The 18429-nt window shown below is 42.6% G+C and overlaps 1 protein-coding gene across 8 annotated transcripts in view; it reads right to left on the bottom strand.

Moving 5' to 3' along the window:
- Positions 1-18429, bottom strand: part of Nsd3 (nuclear receptor binding SET domain protein 3) — a 119675-nt gene that overhangs the window by 29507 nt on the left and 71739 nt on the right. For 4 of the 8 annotated variants that reach the window (XM_029480236.1, XM_029480235.1, XM_029480237.1 and 1 more), the window contains exons 8-14: positions 16517-16617; positions 14209-14254; positions 11140-11270; positions 10019-10147; positions 9221-9347; positions 7102-7299; positions 6479-6649 (exon numbers count right to left, since the gene is read on the bottom strand). In XM_029480236.1, the coding sequence (XP_029336096.1) occupies positions 6479-6649; positions 7102-7299; positions 9221-9347; positions 10019-10147; positions 11140-11270; positions 14209-14254; positions 16517-16617 (903 nt within the window). Of the gene's footprint in view, positions 1-6478; positions 6650-7101; positions 7300-9220; positions 9348-10018; positions 10148-11139; positions 11271-11639; positions 13270-14208; positions 14255-16516; positions 16618-18429 lie in introns of those variants that run through there. The other 4 variants (XM_029480239.1, XM_029480240.1, XM_021169289.1 and 1 more) reach the window with 2 other exon arrangements.

Here is an 18429-nt window from a genome sequence, read left to right as displayed (position 1 = left end):
GAGGGAAGGGGAGAGAGTGAGATGGGAGGAGGGGGAGGGGAAAGGAGAAAGGGGAGGGGGAGGGGAAGGATGGAAAGAAGAAAGGAAAGAAGGATTGAAGGACAGATGGACGGATGATAGGTATGAACAAAGTGACAGAATGTAACTCAACACTGCCACTCACAGAGGAATCTTGTTAAGAAAAGTTTTGTAATGTCAAAACATTTTATTCATTTAGTAAAAAGAGGTGGTATTTAAAAATGAATGAATGAAAAGAGATTTTTAAAGTGAGAAAAGTCTGGTACAGAAATTGTCGAAGTGGCCAACCAATGACTTGAGACCCACATCAAGAGAGGGAAGCCATGATGGACACTGCCTGGAGGACCAGGAGCCAGAGGCTGGGCAGCCTGGAGACCTAGAACAAGAAAAACAAGTCCTAGAATAATTGTCATCAGAGAGGCTTCATCCAACAACTGATGGGAACAGATGCAGAGACCCACAGCCAGGCACTAGATGCAGCTCAGGGAACCCCATAGAAGATGGGGAAGACTGAGTGTAGGAGCCAGAGAGGTCAAGGACACCACAAGAAAATTATCCACTGATTCAACTACCAGGGCTCCCAGGGACTCCCAGACACTAAACTGACAATCACAGAGCATGCATGCACACATGCACACACGCATGCATGCAGGTATGTATGTATGTATGTATGTATGTATGTATGTTACAGTTGTGTAGCTTGGTCTTCTTGTAGGACTCCTAACAGTGACCCTTTGCCTACTTTTGGGACCCTTGTCTTCCTACTGTGTTGCTTCGTGCAGCCTTAATATGAGGGGAGGTACCTAGTCTTACTGCAACTTGATATGTCATGTGTGGTTGATATCCCTGAGAGGCCTGCAATTTTCTGAAGGGAAAAGGAGGAATGGATCTGGAGGAGAGAGATAGAGGGAGGAGGGCCTGGAAGGTGAAGAGGGAGGGAAAACTGTGGATGAGATGTAATTTATGAGAGAATAAAATAAAAGGCTTTGAGTAGCTTATTAGCTATTTAAACTATCTTTAAAGTTATCTATCTGCAAATAAAATATATTTTAAAACTCTACTATACATTTGTTATAAATTCTACCACGTGATTATAAAAAGAAAAAATGAAGAAGGTCAAGTAGAATCTCCCCACTCACCAGTCTGTGATGTTAGGAAAATAACTCAACCTAGGTTTTAGTGTTCTTACTCACATAAACCAGGAAATACTCCTCCTACAGCATCGGTGGCAATCATTTCACATTGTCTATTAGAGTGTGCTCTACGCATATGCTATTACCACTATTAAATAAAAAGAGAACCTAACCTACCAGTTCCATTACAAAGTAAGACTTAGGATGTTAAGTTCTGTCTTGTATATAGTACTCAAGAAGCATGAACATTTAAGTAATATAAACTGCGCTGAGAGACATCTCACTATTTTCTGTGGTGTTTCAGGCTGGCTGGGGATGTAGGTAAAACCTCTAAAGATATTTCTAGACCTTTCAGTGCTTAAGAATTAGCTTTATGACTTTATTTTTTAGGTAATGAACCACGTGTGTTATAGAGGCATGCAAATAGTGGCCAGGAGATAACGAGTAGGGGCAGGTTCTCTCCTTCCACTGAGTGCATCCCTGCATCCCTGGCATCCAATGTCAGACTGCCAAGCTCGGCAACAAGCCTTTACCCATGGAGCCATCTCAATGGCCCAGGATTAATGATTTTAAATATCCAATAACCAGGAACTAAGAAAAAAATCCTTTATGGGATTAGAAACATTCTTAATAAGGTTAGAAAGAGAAAATAAGCAATATTTTCTAATTCTAAAACATATTTTATTAAAGTAGGTTTTATTTTTTGGTCATATAGATTTACTATAGTCAGTCTATTTAAAATAGGTGTCCTTAATGTTTAAAAGATTACATGTTTATAGTTTTTTTTTTTTCTTCTTTTTGGCTTGTTTGAGATAGGATCTCATGTAGTACTGGCTGTCTCATAACTCACTCTGTAGACTAGGCTGGCTTAGAAATCAGACATCTGCCAGCCTCTGCTTTCTAAATGCTGGGATTAAAGATGTTTGCCACCACCCCTGGCTTCCATGCTTGTACTTTAAAAGACTCTGATTTAAATCTTCTCAAATCTGAAACATCTGGTACGTTTAGACTGAATTTTTGCAAAAATGCTATGAAAGAAAATGAAGTTCTCTTCTAATACAAAGTTAATTTGCTATACAGTTAAAATATGCGGGAGTTCATTGCATGGTATTTAGATAAAATATAGACAGATGAGTCATAGATTCTAATTCTGAATGGAGGAGCTCTGTCCCATGGATATTATTCTCAAGCTTCTAGTTCATGAGCATCCATTTCATCTCATAAAATGGCAAACGTCCCTGTAACTGTACATTTTCTACCTGTCCTAAACTGAAAACAGTTTTAAAGAGCAACCAATTTAAAAGAAGGAAAAAAACCCAAAAAACCCCAGCAAATAGCTAAGTGTAATGGTGCCCGCCTTTAAGCCCACACTTGGGAGCAGAGGCCAGCTGGTCTACAGAGTGAGTTCTACAAATTGAGATCCTGTCTTGGAAAACAAACAAAACAAAGATCAATTATTAAATGAAACAGCACAAAAATATTGGTTAAAATACTGACTAAATTGGACTGGACTTGGCTAACATAGCAGTTAAAAGGGTCTGGAAGAGGCAGACTGAGAAAAAGCAGCTAAGCAACCAGGGCTGCATGCTGTCACCGCCTGTCTGAGGGCCTCTAACCATATGGATTATGTTTATAAGTCAACAGTCTGGGTCTGAGAGGTGGCTGATGCTACAACCACTTGCTTTGTCACAGAGGACCCAGGCTTGATACCCAGCACCCACATGACAGCTCATAACCACCTTTAACTCCAGTTCCAGGGGATCTGATGATCTCTTATGGCCTGGTGGCCACTGCGCACATGCACATATGCACACACATTCAGGTACACACACCTGAATTCAGGTCCTCTCTGATCACCATTCTATTCTGTAACACAAAGTGGGGACACATTTTTATTTATCATTTGCCTAGCTGACCCCCTCTGAATCTTTTCTGTCACCATTAACAGTGTGGAAAAGTGAATATTTTGGTTGAACTCCCGCAGGCTTCAAAGCAGGGCAGCTACTTTTGCTTCAGGGTAGGATAAGGAAGAATGGTGGAGCTCTTCTCCAGCCTGAGTCCTGGGTTTAATCCCCAGACCACAAGCAAACAAACAATCAAAACTAAGACACCAGTGTTCCTTACTTGCTGGCAGATAGCATACATGCTTAGGAAACTGAGGAAGCTAGAAAGCCCCAGCATAAGGAACCCAGCTGGCTATAGAAGCGACCACATACAAGCTGCTAATACAGAAGTGTTTACTTATAACTGGCTATCGCTTCTAAGTTTTTGTTGTTGTTTTTAAATCTACTATATCTTTATAAGTTGGCATGGTAAATAAAATACCCACAGCCCCAGCTACTTGGAGAGCTGAGGCAGAAGGATTACTTCAGTTCAGAAGTTTAATACCAGTCTCTAGATAGATCTCATCTTAAACCAAAAAACAGAAAGAAAATGTATAAACACACATACACACATGATACTTCCAACAAATTAACTGTGTCCTAAAGCAAAAACAAACAACAAAAAGTTCTGATCTTCAGTAAGATCTAAATATAATATAACAGACTTGATATATCTAGTAGTTCTTTCAAATGTTACATACAGGGAAATGCAAAAAGTGAAAAAAAAAATTAAAACAAATGACATTTTTAAGCAAAACAGACACTTATAAGATTCCTAATTAGGAAAAAGAATTTTATTATAATGCAGCCAAGATAAAGATGGACAGTGTATATCGGGAGAGAGGACTCTGAGGTTTAAAGAGCAGGGCCAGTTTGTGCTCTCTCTGTCTCATGGTGTTTGACACAACTGCAGGCTTTGACCTAGGCTAGCACCACAGCTGCCTGCTGCTATGGCCTGATAAGATGAGGGAGCTTCTGACACTGCAGGAAAGCCCTAACTAGGTGCTCTCTCCTAAGCTGCCTCTGTCATATTCCTCCACCGCAATACAAGAGCAAGTGGTATACTGCCGTCAGGCTGGGTTATGCTGATCCTAGAGAAGCGGAAGACTGGCTGAGGAAAGCAAGGCTGAACACTGTACATGGGACTCTCTGGGCATCATCCTTGCAGGAGTCTGGAAATCAGCAGTGGGAAGAACAACATGGACTATGGAGGTTTCGGCTCTCATGTGTCTGAGGGGAAGGCTATTAAGCATGGGACTTAGGGACTCTTGTGATATTTTGACAAAGAATGTGGTTGGTGTTTGCCCTTGCCTTAAGAATCTGCCTGAAGCTAAATTGTTTTGGATTTTGTCATGGGCAGAAATTCCAAAACAACCTAGTACTGACTGTGTGTTGGGGTTATTAGTGATTACTTTGTGCAGATCGACAGTGAAGAAGAACAAGCAGGGAAGAGAGCAAACATACAGTGTACAATGAGAGGGAAAGAAGAGCCTAAGGAAATTAATGTCGAAGCCAAGTCTTGTGCTCAGAGATGAGATGTTTAAAGACAGGCCCGGCCTGATTGGATCTGGGACAAAGGCAAGAGCTCACTCAGCCGAACTTCTAACTTGTAAAGAGGAAGTGCATGAGGGACCCTTGCTTCTGAAGGGAAAGAAAGCTTACTCAGGGTGGAGCGCATCAGCAAATCCAAGTCTGTGCAAATGCAGTCCAAGGAGGGGCCAGGTCCCCTGCCAAGCAGTGTGGACTTGGTAGCTCCCTACAGGGCTCCGGCTTTAGAGGCAGGAATACACAAGTAAAGGACTGTAAAATCTTCCTTCCTGGTTAAGTAAGATGCTGAGGCCAGGCGTGTGACAGGGGAGTACCTGCATGGAGACCCAGAGAGGGTACTGTACGAAGCTGAGAAAAAGTCGGGATTGCACTGAAGATCCACAGTGTTGGAGATGCCAGAGTCCTGTGACAACTGGCAAAGAGAACTGCAAACAGTGTGAAAGCAGTCCAAGAGAGAGAAGAGTGCTGCAGACATCAAAGTTGGAAGGAGCGGGAAATCTGAAGAGCCCTCTGACATCAGACCTGAAGACGCAGAACTTGGAGTTTGCCCCGCTGGGCTTCTGTCCTCCTTTGGTCCAGTTCTTCTCCACGGTGCTCCTTCCCTCATTTTGGAAGGGCAGTGTGCACTCTGTGCCACTGTATGTTGGAGTATGTCATGATTTGCCTTTTGATTTTACAGGGGTTCCAATGAAGAGAGCCAATTAACAGAGTCAGAAGAGACTCTGGACTTTTATGAAGCCTTAAAACCGAAGAGACTATGGGGGCCTTTAAAGTTGGATTAAATGCACTTTGCATAATGAAATAGCCACAAGCCTATGGGGGCCAGGAAGTGGAATATGGTGGTTTGAAAATGTAAATCATGCCTATAGGCTCATAGGATTGAATGCTTGATTTTCTAGTTGGTAGAATCATTTGTGAAGGATTAAGAGGTGTGGCTTTGTTGGAGCCTGTGTGTCACTGTGGGGTGGGCTTGGAGGTTTCAAAAGCCAAGCCTTTCTAGTTGTCTTGTTCTCTGCCTTTGGTTACTGCACCATGTGAGCTCTCAGCTTCTGCTCCAGCACCAAACCTGCTAACTCGTCGTGCTTCCCACACGACGGTCATGGACTAATCCCCCAAAACTGGAAGTAAGCTACCAATTAAATGTTTTCTTTTATAAATCACTTCAGTCATGGTGTTTTGTCACAGCAATAAAAAAGCAAGACACACCATGAACTCAAGTCTGTTAATACCATCTCTGGTCCTCCAAAGGACACGATACTGTTTTCAGTTTATAATTTCACGAATGTGAAAAACCCTCCTTGGCTGCTCTTCTCAGGCCCTCAATGATCAAAGCATATAACTGAGAAGGGGCTGCCCTTGCTTTGCACATGACACTCCCGAGCAGCTGACAACGACAGTGCAGGAAGGTTCTGCTTTAAGTAAAGACTGAAGGGAATAACCTTCTTATTAGAGAAACAAAAACACTAACCGACAACTTAATTGTAATTCTAAGCTTGGGGTTTTTTTTCTTCCTTTTTGAGACAGGGTCTCTCTACATAGTCTTAGCTGGCCCTGGAACTTGCTATGTAGACCAGCCTTGCCTAAACTCACCAAGATCCTCCTGCCTCTGCCTCTCCAGTGATAGGATCAAAGGTGTGCACCACCCTACCCAGCTTAAGATATTTTTAAAATGCAGATGTTAGTTTAACTTGTGGAAGAAATAATATTCTCACAATGGGAATGTCTGCCTGAAACACTCTCTCCTAGTACCATATATATAACAGAATGCAGTCAGCACTCGCTGGGACATAGTTCATGAGACAGACAGCTGGAGTTCTCACCAATGCAGAGACACAGTTAAATGGAGAAATATGCGAATGATGCCAGAACGAGGAAAAAAACCAGATTGACACTCACCTCTGGCACAAACGAAACAAAAGCCTACGTTTATAGCAGCAGACTGACTACTCCGCTTGGAATGGTTACTACAGATGAGAATGTGCGAGGACACAGATACACTTCCAGCAGCGACACACGCATCTCCAACGTGATAGGCAACCGGGCATCTCAGGCACCTCATCATGCGGCCTGTGTGAAGACAGGTCAAGAAGCGGGCTACAGCATGCTGGCCACAGCACGGGAGCACACAGCATGCCGGCTACGGCACAGCATGGGAACAGGACTCCCCCGCCATATCAAACTTGTTACAGGTGGTACAGAATGCTCTTTGCAAGGCCAGTGCTGTGGCTGACGCCATCATTCCTATTCTTCTCGGTCCCTAGATGGAGGCTAATAGTCACTTAGAGAATCCTCCAAAAGAACAAGGGTCTACTACGAATGCTGTAACTAAACCTAAGGAAGATTTTAGCATAGTCTGAATGTTTGAATTGACAACGTAGCCTCTGCCTAATAAATAAGTCAACTGTGTGTCTCAGCTTTTGAACTTGGAAATAAACAGAAGGCCTGCAGCCATTGCTGACAGCTGTGCCATGCACTGCCGCAGGCACTCTGCACACGGCCCCTCCTTTAGCTTTGCTTACCTTTACTTGCTTTGTGGATATCTTTCTCCATAGAGCAGGAAGAGCAACAGTGCTGGGGACAGCGGAATCCTTTTGACTCAAAGATGGCAGTGGGGAATTTGCGGACACAGGCTTCATGATAAAACTTTCCACAAACACTAACAGAACAACGTTTCACATCCTTACCAGACACTTTACATGAAAAACATGGGTGCTGTCCTAGAAAATTGATAAAAAAAAAAAAATATATATATATATAGGTTAAATAAAATCTGATTAAAACATATTACAGTTCATTCATTGAATCATTCAAAGTGTTGGGCTTAGGCCTAGGGCCTTGGGCATCCTAGGTGAGGACTCTGAGCTACATCCCAGCACTTGGTACCCCAGACCAGCTCAAACTGGTCCTCCTGCTTCAGTCTCCTTAGCACTCAGATTACAGGTGTGTGCCTCCACATAAGCTAAATACTCCTTTTATATAGAAGCAGCTACAAATATCAAAGAGCTTCATTTGGCCGGGCAGTGGTGGCACACGCCTTTAATCCCAGCACTTGGGAGGCAGAGGCAGGTGGATTTCTGAGTTCGAGGCCAGCCTGGTCTACANAGTGAGTTCCAGGACAGCCAGGGCTACACAGAGAAACCCTGTCTTGAAAAAACAAAAACAAAACAAAACAAAACAAAACAAAACAAAACAAAAAAGAGCTTCACTTGAAAGAAAAAGCTATTACATTTCAGAATTTAGCATACAAAAAGAGACCTGGAGTTGGAGAGATGGCTCAGTGGTCATGACCCCTGGCTACTTTCTCAAGAGACCTGCGTTCTCAAGGCAGCACACAACTGTCTGCAACTCCAGGACTGACACCCTCACACAGACATACACATACATACAGGCAAAATGCCAACACACATGAAATAAAAATAAACTGTTAAAAAGTTATAAGTAAATTCCTATTTTAAAAGAGATTATAAAGACATCGCTAAACATTTGCTAATTTGAAAATTCCTATCAATGGGAAAATTCCTAGAAAAACAGAACCTACCGATACTGCAACAAAAATAAATACAAGATGTTTGACTTAGTGCCTAGTCAGTAAAACCATTTGGGCAGGATCAGGAGGTGTGGCCTTGGGGGAGGAGGTGTGTCACAGGGGGGGATGGGCTCTGAGGTTTCAGAGTCAGATCTCTCTACTTCATCTAAGCTCTCAGCTCCTGCTCTACTACTGTGCCTGCCTGCCTGATGCTACATTCACTGCCACGGTCACAGGCTCACCTTCTGAAGCCTAACTCCCCAATAACTCTTTCTTCTATATGTTACCTTATAGAACGTCATGGCACCTCTTATCTCTTCACTGCAGTAGGAAAGTAACTAAGCCAACTAGCTGTGCTGTCTCAGGTTAAACAACTGCTTTCTAATGAAACAAAACCAGAACTAGATTACAGAAGAAACACAAACTAGCACATTTCTTTGTATGCTACAAGAAGGCACTGGAAAATATATAGTGGGAGAAGAAATCAATGATAAATACTAAGTTTAAAAAAAATTAACAGCAGGTCTGGCATGGTGATGCAGACCCTTAATTCCTGTATGGGGTGAGGAGGTGGGGGGTTGGGGGGAGAGGCAGGCAGGTAGATCTCTGTGAGTTTAAGGCCAGCCTGGTCTACACAGTGAGTTATAGGGCAGCCAGGGCTACACTGTAAGACCCTGCCTTTAAAAAAAGTTAATAGCATTATTTTTTCCCAAAAATATATAATCATATTTACAGTTTTACTATAACCGTATTTATAGTTACTATAAATATTTACTATATTATACTTAGAAATTTACTGTAACCATAATTAGAGTTTCAATTGATACTTGTTGAGTCTACTAAAGGATTTTAAACTTGTTTGTTAAGCACACACACCAATCTTAAACTGATTTACATACTCAACAAACAAAACAAGTTTATTTTGTTTTTGTACATAGGTGGTTTGGACTGGTTTTTGGATCTTGGAAAGCTTAATACTGGATGGTGTCTTGGCTTGCTAAAATACCTATGGGAGGGGAGGGGAGCTGCATTAACCAAAAACTGAGTAAATCAAGGGGAGCCACGCCATGGAGAGCTGCCAGCCCCGACCCGCCCCGCCCTCCGTGGCTCACCAGTCTCACACTCCTCACAAGTGAAGCAGCCCTCAGGGACTGCAGTCAGTCCCAAGCACTCCACGTGAAAGTGTCGGCAGCACTCCCCCTCACAAGCAACAAGGCAGTCGCCAGCCTTCTCACAGACCTGCAAGAGCAAGAAAGCAGCAGGTCTCAAACTTGCAGCTCAGAACTGACTACCGCGCTTACTCAAGTAGGCCATGGGATTTTTCTCCTAATATTCTGAGTTAGAAGGCATAAAAAAGGAATCCAAGATTTTGCAGTTCTTCCTTCTCTCTCTCTCTCTCCTTCCCTCCTTCCATTCCTTCCTCCCTCCCTCCCTCCCTCCCTCCCTCCCTCCCTCCCTTCCTTTCTTTTATTTTTTAGGGGTTTTTTTTGGAGACATGATTCCTCTGCAAAGCCCTATGTTTGGTTCCCAGAACCTACCCGGGCTCACACACTCATCTGTAATTCCAGTTCCCTTCTGACCTCCTCAGGCACCAGGCAAGCATGTGGTGCACAGACCCTCATGAAGGCAAAACATAAAATTAAATAACTCAAAAAAATTAAGGAGGAACAGGGGCTGGGCACAGTGGTGCTCACAGTGAGTCCAAAGCTAGCCTGGTCTATAGAGCAAGCCTCAGACCAGGCAAGGCGATCCTGTCTCAAAAGCAAAACAACAATGACAAACATCCCATCAGGATAGGGAGACCCACAAATAGCCTTTAGACCTGTAGCTTTAAAGCAACGTAATAAAATAATAAAAAGTTCAGGAGTCGACGAACTGGATCACATGCTTCTAAGTAGCCACCCGCCTACCTGACACACAGTGTCCTTCTTACTCGTGCCGACGCCTCTCCGTGACAGACTCGAGTCCACCGACTGCGCATCAGAAGCATCTGCGTCAGCAGCAGCTGACGGGCTATCTACTTGTTTGCCAAAGCCTACCTATGTGGAAAACAAACAAAACAAGATAAAGAAAAGCAAAACCCAAGGAAACCGACTGAAGTTCATCTCATCACTGCCCGCCTGCCTTCCCCGTCTTCCTTCCTTCAACCCAGGGATGTTGTCGGTGTATCTGTCATTTGGGAGAAACTGAAGCAAATATTTAAAAGGCAAAATGACAGAACTCCTCTGTTATGAAAGAAATCTACAAAATAAGTTTCATATAACCAAAGGGAATCGTTCTCCCCCACCCCCCTCAGCACTGGTGAGCCCGAGATAGGCAGATGTCTGCCAGCCTGGTCTACATGGAAAGTTCTAGGCCATCCAGAGTTACATAATGAAGTCATGTCTCAAAAACATTGATTTTTCTAAGAGTATTGATTTTATTATTATTTTTATAAGTCAGGGTCTCATAATGTAGCTCTGTTATCCTGGAACTTCCTATGTACTGCAGGCTGGCCAGTTACTCAAGAGATCTGCCTGACTCTCTGCCTTCTTAGCATGGGATTAAAGTCGTGTGACACCATGCCTGGCTGGTAATCTGTTTAAACAAAGGCTGACCACCACCACACATGAAGCATCTTATTTGGATGGGCCCACAGTTTTAGAAGCTTGACTACCCTACGGTCTCCCCTCCTGAAAGACTGACAAGACTTTCCAGCAGCAGAATGTAGCTGCTCATACACACACACACACACACACACACACACACACACACACACACACACACTTACACCCTGGAAAAGACTCTCCTCTATTGGGGAAGGCCATTCTCTTCCCGTTTGGAGGAGTTGCATATGCAGCAATGAAGAAAGGGAAGCCTACCCAGATAGGTAAGCTGAATGTTGTGGTGACCAAGAGTGAGCGATGACAAACAGTTCCCCCTTACATGCTATCCTACCATGAGTACGCTTACGTTCCCCGGATTCTCCCGAGAAAGCATGCTACTGTGGCTGGCAAACAAGTTGTCTGCTCAGACCCGAGCACACACTCACCTGCCCGTCACTCAGTCCTCTAGAATCGGAGTCAGATGTGTCTCTGTACGTGCAACTAGCCGTCTCTACATCCGTTGAGGCACGACTCCTTTTCTTTAGGGGCTTACAGGAATCTGAAATCTCGCTGGCACCTTAACATAACACACTGAAATTAATCCTAAAATAGTATTTAAGGTCACTGTAAACTTTTTTTTGTTGGTGAGTATTTTCTTTCCCCAAACTCGTGTCAAGTATACTGGGGAAATTCACAGATGTTTGTAGCACTGAAGCTGCAAGCCCGGACTTGGTAAGTTTCTGACTTCCGGTACTAAGTGATCCCATTCACAACTGCTCTATAAAAACATTTTAAGTTCAGTTCTGCTTGTCGCCGTTTCCCCAGCAGGGCCCAAGTTCCACTCTAGACATCCATTCTATCCAAACTGAGAGACAGCCAATTGATTTGGAACAATTCAGAGAACCATTTGATTGCGTAAGGGGAAGACATGAAACCCAACACAGTGTAGTTCACAGATACGGTTGCAGAGACACCTCCATCTTGTTTGATTAGGGATGTGACAAATCTTTGATTTGTATTCGATTCCTACTCGGATAGTGCCGTTTCAACCCCCCAATTTTGCAATTCAGTTGATTATTAGCCCCCCAATACATTTTGGATTTTCATAATTGTTCTTTCTTGGTAAAGTGGCATTTATTGTGACTGTTAACAAGTGCTGTGGCACGTCCACACACGTCATGCCATGTGGGAGGAACGTTACTGAGGGCTGAATGGACAATCAGTGTTCAAGTGCGAGAAATCACCAAGGGCTAGATGAGAGGCCTCTGGACTTTGTGAGGGAGAGAAGAAATATACTTGGGAAAAAAAAGGCAGAGAAGAGTGTGGAATTTTTTTTTTTTAAAACTGCGTGTAATACAAATCCAGCCAAAACAATAGTGCAAAAAGTTACAAAGCAACAATCTCTTGGGCTAATGCGGTAGGCTAGACAGAGACAGCCGCGATGAAATGTGCAGATCAGGCACGGTGAATACCAAGGAACCAAGGAGACGGGTAAGATTTCCACCCAGTTTGTTTTAGATTCCCCCCCCACCCCAACTTTCCATACAACAGACAGATATCTAGATCAGCCCAGCAAGCTATGGTGGAATTGTGCAGTCCGGAAGAGACTGTGGAGAAACAGGTCTCCTGAGGCCATGAAGATCCGCAACAGGCTGAAGGGAGCGCTTGGTGTCTAGCCACGTGCTGTGGTGGAGGTGGCGGCCTCGGGAGACTGCTCTGGTTACTGGAACCTTCTTAGCACATCCCATCCTACAAGTTTGCACTGAATGCTTCCTGATAGCTACAAAGGAGGGTGCCCGCCCATGTGAATGCTGATTCGAGAACACAAGGACACAAATCTATCTCTTTCATTGCTGGTGTGTGGAACCAGACCACCACCACAAAGTATTTCCTTGGCCTAAGAGATCACTGGATTAATAAGGAGTTTTAACAGAAGAACAGGAGTGCTGTACTGAGAGGCTTGCGAAGGGAAACACGGGTACCGCCAATTCCGATGAATTTCTGAAAATGCCAGAAAAATGACAGACCGCTGAAAGCAGCTGTCCTGTTGTTCTCCATGACAACGGCACTAATGTTAGAAAAAATAATAAGAGCTTTTAATGATTGCAACGTATACAGTTTGGGCCATTTGGCAAAACCCTGCAGATGTGTATTAATGATGCTTTATTTAAAAACAAAACAGTCCATGTTGGAATTGATCAGGGTAAGTTAAATGGTGGTTTGTTTGTTTGTTTGTTTTTTAGGCTGGACCCATGATTTAAGCTGTACCCATCCAGCTCGGACAAAAAAAAAAAAAAAAAAAGATAGAGAGAAATCATCTGAATGTTAAAGCAATTGTTCAGTCTTGAAGAAGAAACCAGGCCAGAGAATGCCAATAATAATGATTGGCAAAATCAAAATCAAAACAAAAGGAACTTTATCGAGCCGCCGACAAAGAACTCTTGCACGGAGACTCCAAGTCTGGAGTTTCTGGGATGAAATTGTACAGGAATCTCAGTCCACAGTTTCCTCTTTCGCTGCGGAGACGGAGCTGTCACTGAATCTGACAGAGCCCTGCGCTCCTCGGTCCGCCGACCCTGTGGAATGGTGGAAACACAACGCAATCAGGCCTCCTAATCTCGCAGCGATCGATCGCGATGTCTTTTCTTGGAGCTCCGCCAAGCAGTGTTCCCTCCGAGAGGCGTTCAGTTCTGCTGAGGATCTCCACGGAGACCATCGCTGCAGACTTCTCCCCGAGAGTGCAGACAGGCTGGTGTTTTATTTTATTTATTTTAAAATAATGCAATTTGCCCAGAGTAAACTACAGGTACTAAATACAGTTTGAGCTCACCAAAATTTCACGAGTCATGCTATGGAGTTTGTACTATACTCAGATTGCACACAGAAAACACATAGATAAGTTTAAGGCTTCTTAAACTTTGTGCATATCTCAAAGAGATTTACATAATATGGTCATCTACTAGTAGCCATAGTTACGCTAAGGGTCAATTTACAAAACAATTGTACAGCACTGAAAAGGGGGGGAGGCATCATTTTTTCCCAGTCAAGCTGTCCTGTCTGATTTGCCATAGTCCATTTTTGACAAGCATTAATAGCTACTATTCGGTATTCGGTCGAATACCAAAAAAGTGGATTCGTCACATCCCTAGTTTATAAGCCAGTGAAATCCCAAAATCTTATGGAGAAAAGCTGGAAACAGTAACAAGTCTACATGGTGTTCTCTAATTTATCAAAACAAGAAAGACTTTTCACATGGAAGTACAGAGTAGGATCAACAGTAGAAGACTCTCTCTTTCGACTCTCTCTTTCTCTGTCTTCTCTCTCTCTGTGTTCTCTCTCTCTCTCTCTCTGACACACACACACACACACAGACACACACACACAGAGGGTAAAATTCCACACTGAATAGCAACAAAGATTTACAGAGACAGATAAAAATCCATGAAGCACAGATAAATTATTCTTAGAAAATGGTTGAATCAGGAAATGCCAAGCAGCACCTTAGAGCAACTCACCTTTCTGTAATCCGGTCTTCAGGGAAGCCTGGGGAGCTGTTTCAGCCTGTTTGGAAAGAACAGTACAACATTAACAGGAGGGTTTTTTCACTGGTAGAAAATAGAGGGAAAAAATTTGTGCATTTTCATCAATCTAAATAGTGATGAGTGATCGATGTCATTGAAAGTCTAAACTCAATCCCATCTTCTGAGTCAAGTTGTCTGTCTCAAGGTCAGGGAGGCGTAAGCCCTAGCTGCCTGTGCTGAGTACCAGGTGACAGCGTAGCCTCATGCTCCTTAGCAAAGACTTCCCACCGCGCCCCTGGTGCTAGAGGAGAGCCAGAGCATTTTCCTCAATGTCTGTTTCTGTGACCAGCCCCAATGTTGCTATGAACCCCTCCCGCCCCAAAGACATTAGGATAAATGTTTACTTACTATGATACTCAGGTTAATGTAACTCACGCCACTTTAAGACCCTTCCTTCCGCGCCTGCACTCACAGCTAAGTTGCTGGCAATCGGGACCCTCTCTGTAGAGAGTGCTACATGGCTCCATACAGCTGGAAGCTCAATACTTGTGCTGCTAGAACAAACTTAATACGTCTGTGATATTGCATTAGCACTTTCTTGAGTGTCTTATGAACAGTGTCTTGATCCTACATTAGGAGAGCGAGATCAGAAGTTATTCTGCCAATGTATATGTAGAACACGTGGTACTGGAAGACTGAACCATTGGAATAGGGAAGAGATGCTGTTTGTAGAAGTTTCTGTTTAGGCTAGGATGGAATTTTATGTTTCTTTAAGATGTGAAATATGCATGTTGAAACACATTTTGTAAATATGTAAGGATTGTTCTAAGCTTTTTAAAAATTTTTTTTATTTTTTTTTTACAACAGGTAAAAAAACATACAACAGGAATGCTTTTTGTACGATACAATTAGTTGTACAAATATAAAATCTTCTAAACAATCACTGGTATTAGTCTACTACTAACTATATATAACACAGTGGCAGTAACAATTTGTCCCATTATTTTTACTCATTCTGTTTGTTTATTTTAAACTGACTGGTCACAGACTGAATTTGAGAACCAGGTGGCAAAGTCACAATTTCATTTTGGTAACAAATTCTATAGATTTGTCAGACTTGAATTTTTTCTTTAATTTCCTATATATGGAAATTATATGATAAATAACAAATATTACTGAAATTTTAGCTAAATATTCTCAAAAAAATTTTATATGCTTGTGATACTATAGAGCACCCACAAAGTTAGCTTTTAAATTTGGAAGTTTTAAATTATGAAGATTTTAAATAAAAAAGGACATACTCCTCCATGGTAAATTGCTTTAAAATATTAGACTTACTGTAACTAATTCTGAGATTTTAATACTAGATGAGTGGGCTATAAAAAATAAATATTCTAAAGCTGGTTATGGTGTCAGACACCTTTAATCCCAGCAATGGGGAGGCTGAGGCAGGTAGGATCTGTGAATGCCTGGCCAGCCTGGTCTATAGATTTCGTTCCATGTCAGCCAGGGGTACATAGTGAGAGCCTGTCTCAAAAAGTAAAGAAAGGGGAAGGAAAGAGTGGGGACCAGCTCAGCGGCAAAGTGCTTACCTAAAAATGGATATTTATTCATTTTATAAAAATCAAAAAAAAATCTGCGAGTTTATAATTAATAGAATTACTTCTCAGAATTCTTTGAAAAGGTAATTTCACATGTATATTATTACTACATCGATTACACCAGTTGAACACATTCAATCAAAATGTAGCCCCTCCCCACACACTTTATACTTCAATATTGTTTATCTGACAGTTTGATTCCAGATGAGTGCCATTCTACTGGAAAAAAAAAAATAACATTTCAAAAGATCTGTGATACCAACAGAAAAACCAGACCATCTATGATTACCTGATTCTTAAATATAAGAATATAAATTAAATTAATTTGATTTGTTTGAAAAATAAAAACAATATATACCAGCAGCTTAAACCAAAAATCAAAGTTTTTAAAAAGGGAACTCAATGATAGTTCCAAGGAAAACTCATGGAAATGTGAACTCATTGTGCTTATAACAGAAACTTCAAAATGAATGTCAGGGTCTCGCCCTGCTGGCTTCCCATCTCCCAAACCTGTTCCCTGTGAAAATGCTTGAAGCACCGTCACAAGACAGCGGTTTGAGAAGTCGCCACCGCAACCCGTCAGGACAGGAGGAAAGATAGTTCAGGAAGGAGGCCAAGGTGGGGAGGATCTTTCTTTGGTGACAAGAAATAAGCCACCACATTACAGATATGCTTTAACTCTCTACATGTAGGAAGCCAACCTGCTCCTTTTTGATCTTCTTCTTTGGCACAACCTCGGTGGACTTCTCTGACTCAGATCGAGTCCTGATGGATCTTCTCTGCTGCTTCTTCTCTACTGGGCCTAGGAGATGACGGAAGCACACACATCAACAAAGACTTGCTTACGCACTGCCTGATTCAGTTGCTTATGATCCGACCAGACTCTTGACTTTTAAATTCCATTATTTACAGAATTTTAATTAAACGTCAGTAAAAACTTTTGTATACTTGGGAATGCAAAATTACTTAATAGCTCCAAAAAGTCGAGACTAAGTTCTATAAAAGATCCTACTTACACAAATATGGGGGACTCTAGTTTAGTTTTAAAGTCAGACCAAAACAGCAGAGGCACAGTTGACACTGAAGGTGGATAAACACACTTAGGAAGTGTGATGTCGGGAATAAAGGGCTGCAGGAGGCTAATCTCAAACAGAAAGAGTAGAGACAAACAAAAAAGGAATCATGGGAAACTAATTACAGCAAATTTTTAATATTTTTTACGCTAAGTAGTAAAATAAGCTTAATGGTGAGTAAGTGAAAGGGTGTGTGTCTGTCTGTGTGTGTGTGTGTGTGTGTGTGAGAGAGAGAGAGAGAGAGAGAGAGAGAGAGAGAGAGAGAGAGAGAGAGAGAGAGAGAGAGAGAGAGAGAGAGAGAGAGAAACAGACAGACAGACACACACACACACACACACACACACACACAGACACTCTCACTATGTAGTCTTGGATAACCTGGAACTCAGATATAGAAATGACTCTGCCTCCTAAGTGCTGGCATTAAAGGGATGAGATTCTGGGCCTAAGATCAGTACAGTTGTTTAAAACATAAAGTGATAAACACTTACACGGACTTCATGTGAAAACTAAAGCTGACCTGGCAACTTGAAAGAATGCTGAGCCACGAGTGAGTCTCCCTGGACACCATGAACAGCAATGCCTTTACTGCAGCCATTTGTTGGGTCTTTAGTGTAACTGACCAAAATGCCCTTGCTACACAGAACTTACTTCCTGCGCCAGTGAAATGGCTGAGCACGTAAAGGTGCATGATACCAAGCCTGACGACCTGACTTCTGTCCCCAGAACCCAAGAGAGGACCACCTCCCCCAGGTTGTCCTCTGACCTTCAGCCACGTACCTCCTTTACAGTCAAGAGACAAGTGTCTCCCATGCACAATGCGGATAACCTTCACATGTCTTCAGCTCTGAGTTACACAGAAATGGTTTCCTTCACCTTAGCTCAAAGCCATAAAAAGAAGAATCCCACTACTTGGGTTGTGGAAGAATTGGTAGTTTGGCAGTCCACAATTTACTTATTCTGTGTACCTGTGCGTGTGTATTTATATGGGTACTCGGGCCACAGTGCCAGTGTGGTGACCAGAGGAAAACCTGTGGGGGTAGATTCTCTCCTTCTACCCTGTGGATCCTGGGAGTCAGACTCAGGTCATCAGGTACCTCTACCCACTGACTATCTCCCTGGCTGTTTTTCTTTTCATGTATATATGTATGGGTACGCTTGGGTACAAGCAGTCAGTCACACTTGTGTGTATGGGTGTGTGCGCACCTTGGTACAGACACAGGCGAAGGCACTATCAGGAATCAAACAAACCCAGGGCTAACGAACAGCTGGTCTCCAGAGCCACCTTCCAAGGCTGGAATACAGGAGGGCTATCTCACTCATCTGGCAGTGTGGCAACAGTATATTCAGAGCTATAATTTATGTGCTTCTAGCACCAGAGTCACAGTCTAGTTACAGACTGTCAAGGAAGGTTCCGGAACCGTCTTTAACTCTCAACCTTTCTTCTTTTTTTTTTTTTTTTTTTTTTTTTTTTTTTGGTTTTTCGAGATAGGGTTTCTCTGTATAGCCCTGACTGTCCTGGAACTCACTTTGTAGACCAG

The sequence above is a fragment of the Mus caroli genome, chromosome 8, assembly GCF_900094665.2.
Source record: "Mus caroli chromosome 8, CAROLI_EIJ_v1.1, whole genome shotgun sequence".
Lineage (NCBI taxonomy): Eukaryota > Metazoa > Chordata > Mammalia > Rodentia > Muridae > Mus > Mus caroli.
This window is presented reverse-complemented; position numbering and strand designations above follow the sequence as displayed.